We start from the raw sequence: 12,924 nt of genomic DNA, 5'->3' as shown, positions 1-12,924 counted from the left end.
ACATCTTGTTTCTGGAAATCCAAGTGTACCACATTTACAGGTTTCCCTTTATCAATGGTGCTTGGTACTTCTTAAAGACCTGTAATAAATTAGTCAAACACTATTTCCCTTTCATAATCTCATACTGATTCTGGCCAATTGTGTTCAGATTCTCATTCAACCATTCCACCACACTCCTGGTTTGTACCTTGTAGATGATGGACAGGCTTTGGGCAGTCAGGAGGTGAGTTACTCCACGCAGTATTGCTACCCACTGACCGGCTCTTGTAGCCACTGCATTTATGTGGTGAGTCCAGTTGAGTTTCAGATCAATGATAACTCCCAGGATGTTGATAATACGGGATTCAGTGATGATAACACCATTGAATGTCAAGGGGTGGTGATTAGATTGCCTCTTGTTGGTGATGGTCATAGATATGTATATTGTCCAGATCTTGTTGCTTTTGGACACAGACAGCTTCAGTGTTTAAGGAGTCACAAATGGTGTTGAACATTGTGCAATCATTGGTGAATATTCCCACTTCTGACCTTCTGATAGAGGGAAGGTCATTGATGAAGCAACTGAAGATGATTAGGTCTGGGACATTACTCTGAGGAACCCCTGCAGAGATGTCCTGGGGCTGATTTAGTTAAGTTAAAAATATTAGTCTTGGACTAACTCATCTCCTATTTAAATGGCCCCTTTTGGCCCTTCAACCTGGCTCCACCATCTCAGCTACATGCCTCAGAATTATTCCCATACCCCTTAATTCCTTTAGTACGTAAATGTCTATTGTCCTTTATGTTAAATGGGAGATCTCACAGAGCTGAAATATTAAGATTGAATGTATATAAATGGAGAGCATTGATTGATTAAGACTTGTCATGAGGACAAATGAGAAACTGGCGTTGGAAAGAAATTCATGCTGTTTCAGTTTTGTTGGAACAGGTATACATGATATATGTGTGTAAAATTCATATTCTGAATATTATGGTTGTTATTTATGGTTATTTTTACAGGGTTTACTTTTTGGGCTTCTTAGCCACAATGTGCCTTAATAGTGTGTTGGGAGTCTACTTTGCTTGGGACTGGTTTAATGAGATGGGTCGTAGCATTTTCATTGGAATCGGCTTCATTTTCCTGTCTGTTATTGCATTCGCTTCAGCAATAATGACCTGCATATATGTATGTACTGTTCTTATCTTTCAGATTACAATTTTTAGTGCTAACTATTAGAAGATCTCTCATATATTCATTCTTTCTCCTTTTGAAATGGTATCATATCAGAGCATAATCAGGCCATCATTGATCTTTTCCAGACACATTCCAGCAGGAATCATTAGATTTAGGTTCTATATTCTTCACAAATTGAATGGCATATTTCAGAAATAATTGCAGGAGCTCAGCATAGATGCAACATTTTGCAAACAGGCATGAAGAACGACCCCCAGAAGGAGATTTGACCTTAAACAATCCAATGCTAATTGTAGAGAGAGCTATTAGAGAAGTCTGAGAAAATATTCTTCAATTTGGAGAAGTTTTTTGTTTTATTGGGACAATCCCAAGTTGAGAGCAAAGATGCAAAGCTGCAAAATAATTACTTCTTCTTTATTAGATTAATGGACTAGTAATCCAGAGCACCATGCTAATGTTCTGTGAATTTGAATTTGAATTTGAATAACACCATGACAGATGAGGAAATTTTGAATTTGATTTTAAAACTCTGGATTAAAAGCTAACCTGTTGATTGTGGTTTAAAAAAAATCTGATTCACTAAATTCCTTTTGGGGGAGAAAATCTGCCATTCTTACCTGATCTGGCTTACTTGTAACTCCAGACCCACAGCAATCTGGTTGGCTCCTTTGGGCAATTAGGAATGGATAATAAATGCTGACAAATGCTGGCCCAGCCAACAGTGCCAGCTTTCCGTGAATGACTAAAAAAGATTAACCATAGGTGACAGCATTTTGTTAAAGCTGTGTGACCCCACAATTAAGAGTAATTAAGATTTTGCAAGTGCCGTCACACTGAGTTGTTAAGATGAATAACATTGAGGCATTTTAGAAAAAGCAAAATAAGTACATAATAGAGAAAAGAGTAACAAAAATGCTGATAGGATTGGATAAAGTAGGGTGGGAAGAGGCTTATGTGGAGCACAAATGCCAGCATAGACCAAACTGAATGCTCTGTCACTGTGCTGTAAATTTTATGTAGTAAGTTTAATTTTTGAAATAAATTGAGTTCTATTAAAGTCATGAGATGATTTTTGAAGATACCAATTTAAAACAATGTTCACATTGTGATATTTTATTCTTGATTTAATTGTCCAGAATCTACATTAATCATTACTAATAAATCTTATTTATGGTTGTAGCAGATAGGATGTGTCAATATGATAAGTACAACTTGTGTATTATTACTTCAACAATAATTGTGGTGCGTTTTCAATTACAGAATCAATGTACTTTTTCTACTGTAGTACTTGTTCTAGAAATGCTATTTAATTGTATCCTAAGAAAATTTAATTGTAGTTTGTAAAGTTAAATTACAAGCAGTAACCTGTATAGTTAAATGTATTGGATAAATTTAATGTTAGTTTTGTTGCCCTCTAGTGTATCACTTTGGCTAAACCTATTAAACTCATCAGCGTCTCATATTGACTCATATTCTAATAACCAGAGAGTTGTTGAACCAGTATAAAATGGACTTACATGTCAGCACCATGTGGAATCCCCAGTGCAAATGATTCCATGGTAACTGCCCAGGAAGCTGAATTTTCCAAAGGAAAATTACAGTGCATCTGGAAAGTCCATTAAAATTGTTCAATTTGGACTGTTCCAACTCACTTGGACTTAACAGTTACCCAGGAAATAATTGTGGATTAAAACTCTACTGTCACTCCTGGGTAAGTATAAATTTGAACTCCCAGCATATTACTGAGACACGCCCCTCAACTACATGACTTCTGATCCTTACCTCTCCCAGAATCTTAAGAAAAACCCTCTAGAATCATCCTCAACATGATTCCACCCTCAAGCTAATTGTGATAGGCTCAACATCTGTTCCCCCACTTATGTGACCTTGCAAGACCCAATACTCACTCCACCTCGCGCCTGACCCCCTGAAACCCACAAACTCTCCTAGATGTTTAACCTGAGATCCCTCACCCCAACCACTGAACCTAACTACACACTCTCACCCAAACCAACAACTCCGCCCACCTGCTGGGCTTGACCCTCCACTCCACTCCACTCCTCACCCACTTGGACCTAATTACCCTCTGTTCTCACTCACCTATCTCGCACCTTACCATCCTACCCTCTGGAAACATACCCACTTTTGCCACCTGGCACCTCACTTAACCAATTTCTGGCAAAATTCAACTCAGGCTTTCCGACCCTGATTGGAATAATCGGGCCTTATGTTTTACTAACTTACAGGTCTGTTTGGTCTATCTGATGCGCATACATCCAATGACTGTTTAATTGTTAGGATCATATCATCTCTAAATTCATTTCAGAATACACTTGTTACTGGGTGTGATCTAATTTGACTGTGTTATTTCTATAACAGCCTCAGAAAAGACTATTTTGGTACAAAATGGGAAAAGAAAACTTGGTATATTGATACAAAACTTGAATTAATACTCGATTACTTTGTAAGAATACTAAGGCTTTCTAAAAACATCAAGAATTATTTTGTACTGAACTTAATAATGATGAGTTTTATTTTTACAGTTCTACACAGCTACAGTTAACATAACAATAAATGAACACATGAACCAGAAGAGATACAGTCACCTTTCTGATGAAAAAGGGCACTTCCGTAACCTCTTCAACAGGGGCATTAAACTGAACTTGATGGAGTTCTTTCACCTTATTGACCCACAGAAGGAGCATGAACTAAACACACTGAATCAGCTGTGTACCATCTGATTAGTGTGGAATCTGTACCACTGGATCAGATTTTCTTTCATCAAAGTGGAAGCACAAATATCATTTTTACTTTTAAAAAGTCATCCTGATAATTTCTACTGTTACAGGAAAAATATAAAGATGTATTACTGTTATACAACAAACCTGCTACTTTTTGAAGAGAATCAAGGATTAAGATAGGGAGAACCATTGTGGGTCTAGGTGCTTCTCCTATTTCTGGGCGCTTTAATTTTAACTTCGTTCTCCCACCTTTAACCCTCCCTCTCTCATCCCTCAGAATTGGGAACACGGGTCAAAATATTTCCCCTCTGCATGTCCACTCAGGCTCTTTTTTGATTTTTAGGGAAATATACTTTTTCACTAACTCATGTATTGCAGTCACATAGTAACAGCACCATCTGTGTTTGAATAGAAATAAAATATTGGGGATGCTGGAAATCTAAAATAAAAAGCAAAATTGCTGGAGAAACTCAGCAGGTCCAGTGGCATCTGTGAATGTCACATGTTAAAAATTAGAAGATCTTAACTAGACAGTTAACTTTTTTTTCCCACTGTATTTTAAGACTTAAATTTAAGAATTGACTTATGGTTTGTTACAATAGTAATTAATACACTCCTACCACAAATGGGAATTCCAGAACAAACACAGCCTTAAGCTTAAATTCCACATTACTTTGCAAAGAATGCGGCCTCAGTGATTTTCAGTTTTCACGGTTACTAGTTAGATGAGGTTTTTTTGGTCAGGCTTAAAACTGTTCACGCTCATTTCCAGATTCTCTGTCCTTACATACATCTCCTTTATAGCCTGCCTCCCTCCTTCTGCCCATTCCCTTTGAGAATGTCTCTGTCTCTGTTCCCGCTCCCCTAACACATTCCTAACTTTTTCTCCCCCACGTTGCGGCCTCCTCTCTTTCCCCTCTTGCAGCTTTTCTCTCTATAACCCCTTTGCAACCTCGCACTCTCTTCTGCCTTACACTCCTCTCGCTCTCCCCCTCTTGCATCCTCTGTCTCTTGCTCTTTCCCTCCACCCTTCCACCACATTGCTTCTCTGTCTCTCTTCAATTGCCTCAATGCCACCACATATTTTTTCGTTGTTTATCTAAATCATAGGCTGGTCCTGTTCCACATTTGCTGGTGATAGGTTCACTACCCTACCTAAGAGCAAAGAACACAAGAGAAAACCAACCTCTAATTGGAGCTATAGCATCTCAAGGATTCCATCCAGACAACTTACAGTATGCCCCTGTGACTGAAAATTTCCAGAAATATTCTGAATTTGTCCTTGATTTCTGTGTTTTCTGAACATTGCTATGTAGCCAATGAACCTGGCTGCCCCTAGAGCCCCCTTTCCAATGTCCTGGATACATGTAGTGTCAATCTGCTGCTATTACTGTACTAACTATGCATTTGCACCTGGCCTTCACCTGAATAGCACTGACAATGCGGACCAGATAAAAGTTGAGTGTGTTGCACAGCAATGTTAATTCTCATCTCCTACTTGAAGTATTCTGCTGATAAAATTTAGGACTTAAGTAAGGCCCTCTGCTTAAATCATTCAGTGGGACTGCACGGTTTCCCTTCCTGGTATGTCTTGATTAAGATTTTGCCCATTACGCAGCTGTCTACTGTTTTCACAATTCAAGGAAACAAAACTAATCCTATCAAATGGAACGTTATGAAATTCCTTAGGGTTAAGCATAAGAGATTCCCAAAGGTATTTTTTTGCAAATATGATGTGCCCAATCAAGTGTTGTAAGGTTTTATTCTATATTATTATAACAATTACAATACTCTGCTGCACTGTTGATGTAAGTGGTGTCTTTCACAGTAGAATTTTAACCCTTCTTTAGAGAAAGAATGCACTTAGGCAAAAATTTCTGTACAATTTATGCAAAAATGCTCTACAACTGACTCTATCTATGCATTGAATATAGCTGTGTTCCAATGCTGCTTCATGACATCCACATGCATCGGTAAAGGGCTAAAATATCCAAAACAAAGCTTATTGTGATGTGATTTGAATCAGAGAAGTTTTTTTTAATATTATGAAAATATTGGTCAACCCTTTCACAATTGAATTTACAAATGTTTACATGGATAGAAATGTGATTACATTTTCAAAATGTAAGAACTATTTAGCCTCTTTAAAGGTGAACTCATACACATGGAATACTTGTTGATAGATTTCACTATTTGAACAAAATATTTGTACAAGTCAACTTAATAAGCAAAGTTATGAAGCGTCTAAACAAAAATGTATTGTAACTTATTTTTCTAAAGCGTGTAATTCTAGTGGGGCTGTTGTGAGGCTAAGATGATTGTGTATTTTTTCCTATTTGAGATTAAATAATCCATCATAATGATCTCCATTTAGCAACTTTTGATCATTGTTAAATTATTTTAAAATTCATTTCAAAGTTGTAAACAGCAGAAATTCAGCTTTCAATTTCTTTTTGATTGTGTCAGTTGTATATGTATCATTAGATTTCACCAATATCAGAGAGAAAATTTGGCATTTAGGTGGGATACAGGCTAATTCTCTACCAATAAGCCCTTCATATTTGATGCCCTTATTGTATTTAATGCCCTTGTCAGCTATGTACTTATTATTTCCTCTGATGTGAAATAACCTAATTGAAAACAGAATATAAACATGACAGTACTTTGCATTGAATTAAAAAGTTGGCAAATCATATTTGAATGTAGCATTCAACCTTGAGAACATAACCCAGATACCACTTAGACCCGAGTCCCAAAAGAGTTCCAACTTAATGTTAGAGACATTAGAGCAGGATCTTCCTGCAGGACTGGAAAAGAAACATAAGTATGTAACAACCCAACCTTGAAGCATTGTGAGGTATCTAAACCTACTAACCCTGTCACACTGCATTAACTGCTAATATATACTATATTAAAGTTCACATTAACTGTGCCTTATAAACTTTTACAACTTCTGTGTGTAAGAACAGGGAGGAGATTTGGTGCAGTTTCCACTACATTTCTTCTGTTTTAGAAAAAAGCACAAAGATGATCAAAAGTGTATTTTCTCAATGGTTATAGTATAAATGATTTAAATGTTAAATACAGTAAATAGAACATGTTTTGAAGAACAGCATCATTTAGTAAACATTTTCTTTGTGAAGTTATCCATAACCCACTTCAGATTTTTGTTTATACATTTTGGTCTATTTATATCAATGTATATCACATATTATGATGCTGGATTTGGAATGCAAAGATCCATCTTGCTGAATTATATCTTTTCACTTAATGCCTTAATAAATTATGACTTTAGCATTAAAACTTTGAAAATATGATCTATTCCTTAGTAGTTTTGATCAAAATTAACATTGTTTAAAATATTTGTGGCTCTTGTCATTTTATTCATAAAATGCTGAAACTGGCATTGAAAATCATGAGACTAAATTTTGTAGGAGAGAGAGGACAGCATAATTATCTGGAGTGAACCTAGTTCCATTTAGCCAGCTCTCACCATTTTAATTTTTCAGGCAGGTCCCTATTGTGGCTCAGGTTAGCATCCTATACTGCTGATGTATGGCATACTAATTTACAGGTCCATATGCCTGTTTCCCATGCACAGGCAAACTACAAAATTTAGTCCAGAGTTTTGCAGTTTTAACAGTATTGATAATTTATTAAAAAAATACTCTGTGTGGCAAGATGTCACTAGTTAACGGTGAGATGCCAATTGATGGGGATTCATGCCTACTAATGTCTCAACTCACTTCATTAGTGTGCAGATTCCCATCTTTAACAAACAATCACAACAGGAAAACTCAACAGGGAAAACACAGCTTAAACCGCGCAGATTCAGCTCACTACCTGTTCCAAACAACGACTGTGTTACCTGAAACCAAACCACAAACCCAGACATGGTCAGGAGGCATTAACCAATTGTACTTCTCCTCTGTGGACATTGGCATCCAGCATCTGCCCATCTTCACAATCATTCTGGCACTGAGTGCGATATCAACTTACATTGAAAGGCTGCAGTGAGAATACTTTGCGCACAGGGACAGGTACCTAGCTTGCAGGCCCATCTGTGCTGCATCACAAGGCTGTTCACTTGCTTTCTTAGTGCTTGCTCACATTATCCCTGTCTTGCCAAGCCAGTTAGCACAGTTAAACAAGCAGGCAGCTTGCCTTACCACTAAGTAGTCCTCAGTCTAATGGCATACATCTTGCAGTATTGCAGTATGCTCTGTCAGTCTTACACCTAGTCCATGTGCCAAATGCACTGCATGTGCAGCAAGCAGACAGCAATGCCTCAAAGTCTGTGGGGAGTAGTCCCCATTGAAGTCCATGGAGATATCTGTCATTCAGTGGGTTCTGGCACAGTAACTCAAATACAGTCTCCCTTACCAGCTAGGTGTCCAGTTTGAGGACAGTTTCACTTAGGGGAACCATGCCTCTGAAGTCCAGGGAATGACTCATGATCAATCCACTGGCTCCAAATCAACACGTCCAATGGATAGGGATAAGATCATTAGGGAGAGGTACAGGCATCAGTCCAGGTTTTTGGACACACTTTGCCTTGGAATACTCAGTCATATCAGGCAAGAGAGTGAGCCATCATTAGTCCATCATGTCACTCTGCAGAAAATAAGGAGATTGAATAAGAGGATTGAGTTGAGGAAATTGTTGCCTTTTCTACTGCACTGAACCGCAGCAGTTCAATCTTCCTGCAAGAGGCTGGGGAATTTTCTGGTTTCAAGAGGGACACAATAAATGACCATACCAGACATGGTTACCTCATATTTGGGAGCTCACTGGAACGGTCAGGCTGAGTCTGGAACAGGAGCCCTCATTGTCATCTTCCATCCTACTGGATATCATATTGATGAAGAAAATGATTGTGAGCACACTTGGAGAGACTTGACTTGTGAGGAAGAGGGCTGCAGCATGCTCCATTCATAAGGATTTTAAAGAAAAAGAACATTGGTCACTGGTGAATGAAATGACAGGACACAGGAAAGCAGGCTGCTTACTAATCATCCTTCAACCTTGATCTTCTCCGATTCTCACATCTTCCTGACATAACTATGATAAGGATAACTTGGTGACATCTACATTCTTGCACACAGAGGGAGCCAAACACCAGAGATGCTCTGTGAGGAAGCTAAAAGGCATTACCAAGCCGCAGGAGCCTAAACCTCCATCCATTGAATATTGTGTGTATCCATAAATTGATGCTGGGTAATGAAAGAGCCCATTCAGCCCCTGAAAGAGATTCACAATCATATGCATGAAATATAACATCCGGAAACATTTTGCAAAGGTTGATATTTACAAACAAAAATTACTCACCCATGAAATCAATGTGCCCTCAGGAAGGTTTTTCTTTCACTTTAGTGGGGTGACCTCATGGGGCTAATGTCCGAGCCAGATATACCCAAGGTCTTCTTGCAAAACACAAGCTGACCACCCTCAGTTTGAACTTCCAGGAGTTGGAAGTGGGGTGAGGGGGATTGCTGCAGGGTGGAGGTGGAGGTGTCAGCCACCTCTGTATTGTCTTCAGTGGAAACTATGGTTCCAGAGCACCTGGACTGGGATCCAAGTTCCCCATACCTATGTTGCCCTGCCTTCATCTTGAGGACCTATGGTGAGGCAAAGGTGTACTGGTGTGTGCATCTCTCTCGCTGCCTTGTGGTTGCTTGGGCATTGCAGCCACATGCTTTGCTGCACTGATGCGGATCCTCAACAATACAGACCATTCTATCTCAAATGCCTGCCTGCTGCTCATCCTGTGCAGTTGGATGAAGTCCCTGATTCCTTACACCACAGGATCATCTCTTGCCTGGAGTTGAACAGGTGCCTGGTCTCCAGCAATCCTCCAAGTGCCTGTAGCCTGGGACATTTCTTCCTTGGTCAGCTGAAGAGCTGTTGTAATGAAGTGCTCATCTGATTGTGCTTCTAAACTCTGTATTTCAATTGTTTCCCTTGAGGTATCAGTGTTTGCTCTGGTGGGAAGTGAAGGAAGCAGCCTTGCTGATTCTTCCTCTGAGACCTTGGAACCTCCATCCTCAGAGATGCATCGTCCGGAACCGGGTGTTTCTCCACTGATGTCATTGGTAGATAAAAGAGAGAGAAAGTGTCACAGCTTGCAGTTAGAAGTAGTGTGTAATTATTGAGTGTCACAGCAGGGAAGATGGGAGAGTGGCAGTGGAATGAAGAATGGTACTTAATCGTTTGATGGAACATGGATGTCTCAGCATCCCTGCAGGAAAAGTCCATGTCTTCTCTTGTGGCACCAGGATTCCTTCCTCATAGTGAATGAGGACACAGATTTTGGGCACTCCCTCCACCCTGCAAGCTGCAACCTGTTATGGGCTATCTTCTTCTGTAATGAGAAAATGAGCAGGAATGAAAGACTACAGTGGGTGGCATGACCCGTAGTGCTGGTGCATGTGGGGGTAAGGTGATGAGCTGTACCTCAGGACTGAGGAGGCAGCACAGAGGGCTTGCAGGGCTAGTGGTGTGGGAGACTGAGTGAGGAGCACAAGTGAGGGAAAGATCAAAGTATTGTTACAGCAAAGATGCAGGCAATTCAGCGCATCATGCCTACAATGTCTCTTCAAATAAGCATCATTACCATCTTCAAAATCTCCTGTCCTTTCATCATATCCCTACACAGTATTTCTATCCAAAAAGTTAGCAAATTCCCCCTTGATGGTTCCAATTAAATCTGTCTCCACCACATTTCCAGGTAATGTTGCAATACTGAGCTGAGCCTTGGTAGGAGCTGCATACAGTGGCAGGGAAAAGTGTGAAATTACCCTGAAAGAACAGGAAGGTTCACTGACTTTCTTTCTGCATTGTTGGCATTTCCTCCATATCTTAAAAATGGCACTAACCCGGATGGCATCCTCAGATGAGGCTAGCCGTCTAAACCTACAGTCTCATCTGACGGTCCTCTGGGAAGAGGACATCTCTTCATTGCATCACGTCTTCCATCAGAATCTCCATGTCCTTGTTGGAAAATCACAATGCCATATTCCCCTTCTCTGTGCAAATGGCCTTGACCAAGGAGGGCAGCACGGGAATGCCAATGCTCATCCGTGTGCTCAGTGCTGTTCTAAAGATAACTCAGATGCAAAGGATGTTGGTCTTTTGGTGGATTTGCAAGGAATGGCAAATTGTTCACAAGGTTGTGTAGTAAGATGGACGTAGAGACACTATTGGGCTTTGATAGGTAATTAACATGGCAAGATTGGTAAGATGGATGAGAAAATTTGCTTGACCTCGCTGCAAAAGACACACAAAAACACTTGTTTAAGCTCAGACTCAACCAAAAATATGTAAAATTCAACCCAATGCTCTAACTGAGGATGTGCCAATGTGTTAGAAACATTCATTATAACTTCCTTACTTGAGTAACCCATGTAGCTATGTAAAGAGCCAAGATTCTACTTTTTTTTAAAAACTACATACCTTCTCAACATATCAGGCGACTGACTCTGTGGAGTTTGCACATTCTCCCCGTGACTGCGTGGGTTTCCTCCGGGTGCTCCGGTTTCCTCCCACAGTCACAAAGATGTGCGGGTCAGGTGAATTGGCCATGCTAAATTGCCCGTAGTGTTAAGTTAAAAGGGGTAAATGTAGGGGTATGGGTGGGTTACGCTTCGGCGGGTCGGTGTGGACTTGTTGGGCCGAAGGGCCTGTTTCCACACTGTAAGTAATCTAATCTAATCTAATCTAATCCTGATACTTTCAACAATTTGCACACACATACCCCAGCTTTCTCTGTTCCTGAGATCATGAGCTGGGTTCATATTATCCAATGAAGTCATGCCTACACCCTTCACTGTTACCATGTCAGGAGATGTAAGGTGTTCATAATCAGGCAGTCAAGATGTCTGGAAGTCTGAGTGATACTTCTCCAATACGCATGCTTTGGGCTGGTTGTAACTGATTCCTCTTGAACCTTTGTAATCTCTTTGAACATTGTTTCCAATGTTCTCTGTAGCTGATAGCTGCTGGTTGCTATTTAATTTAGTTTGGTCAATTTTCTGTCAGACCCAAGTTCTCCGGCTGGGTCAATTTAGAATGTCCAAATTTAGGCCCACCCTGCACTAGTTTTGGTTCAGCAAGTGAAACCTCATGACAAGTTCTTGATGGACAGAAGAAGCAGGAAAATGCATGGAAGAGGGAAATGTTCCAACTACTAGCAGAGTATAAGCACAAGGCGAAAGCCAAGACTAAGATGCAGGCATTGATTTGACATTGCAACTACCAGAAACATTTGAAATATTGGGAGACCATGACATGATGACGGCAGAATTGGAGAAAGAGATTCATAAGCTGTGGGTGCTGCTTCTGTATCTTCTACATACGTAGATTCTTTAAGGGCTTATGTGAACTATTGTGTGCATTGGTAGCTACCATCTGGTCTAACAGGAAGAGTCTTATAGGCTAAGCAAGATGTGGCTCTATGCATCTCTGCAAACATTTATGGGTTACAAGAACAAGTTGTGTGTTACTACAAAAGACTGTTGGGAGTACCTAGTCTCCCACAAAATTCTAATTTATTCTACACCCTACCATTCTTCATGGCATCATCATAGAGGGCGATGCTCACAGGGGGTGGTGCTTACTGCACTCAGTCAAGTATTAACCCTTTGAAATCGTTCCAGATCCATATTCACACCAGCAGAGAACTAACACTTGCCATGTTTCAAACATTATATATTTAATAAACACAAATTCTACCTATTACAGTTCCCGTTTCTATGTCATCATGCCTGCAAGAGACAAAATGTTCTATATTTAAACTTTATTCCATATTCAGATTTGGCCCATTACTGTTTAAACTTCTTCCACCTAGCTGTATGTATAAATTGGAATATATATTACTCTCCTTCAAAATATATAAATTACAATTCAGATTATGCAAATTTATTGGATAGGAAGGTGAACCAAAAGCAGTGTCATAGCGTCGTAGAGTCATAGAAATGTACAGCATGGAAACAGACCCTTCGGTCCAACCTG

General features: G+C 39.8%; 1 protein-coding gene across 2 annotated transcripts in view; it reads left to right on the top strand.

The window, feature by feature from the left end:
* LOC122539397 (probable protein S-acyltransferase 23) overlaps window positions 1-7,184 on the top strand; it is a 79,559-nt gene extending 72,375 nt beyond the window's left edge. For both annotated transcript variants that reach the window (XM_043674190.1, XM_043674189.1), the window contains 2 exons: window positions 1,000-1,165; window positions 3,718-7,184. In XM_043674190.1, coding sequence (XP_043530125.1) covers window positions 1,000-1,165; window positions 3,718-3,915 — 364 coding nt within the window. In that variant the 3' untranslated portion in view covers window positions 3,916-7,184. The remainder of the gene's footprint in view (window positions 1-999; window positions 1,166-3,717) is intronic.
* The last annotated feature ends 5,740 nt before the right edge of the window (window positions 7,185-12,924 follow it).

This window comes from Chiloscyllium plagiosum, chromosome 32, assembly GCF_004010195.1.
Source record: "Chiloscyllium plagiosum isolate BGI_BamShark_2017 chromosome 32, ASM401019v2, whole genome shotgun sequence".
Classification (NCBI taxonomy): Eukaryota; Metazoa; Chordata; class Chondrichthyes; order Orectolobiformes; family Hemiscylliidae; genus Chiloscyllium; species Chiloscyllium plagiosum.
This window is presented reverse-complemented; position numbering and strand designations above follow the sequence as displayed.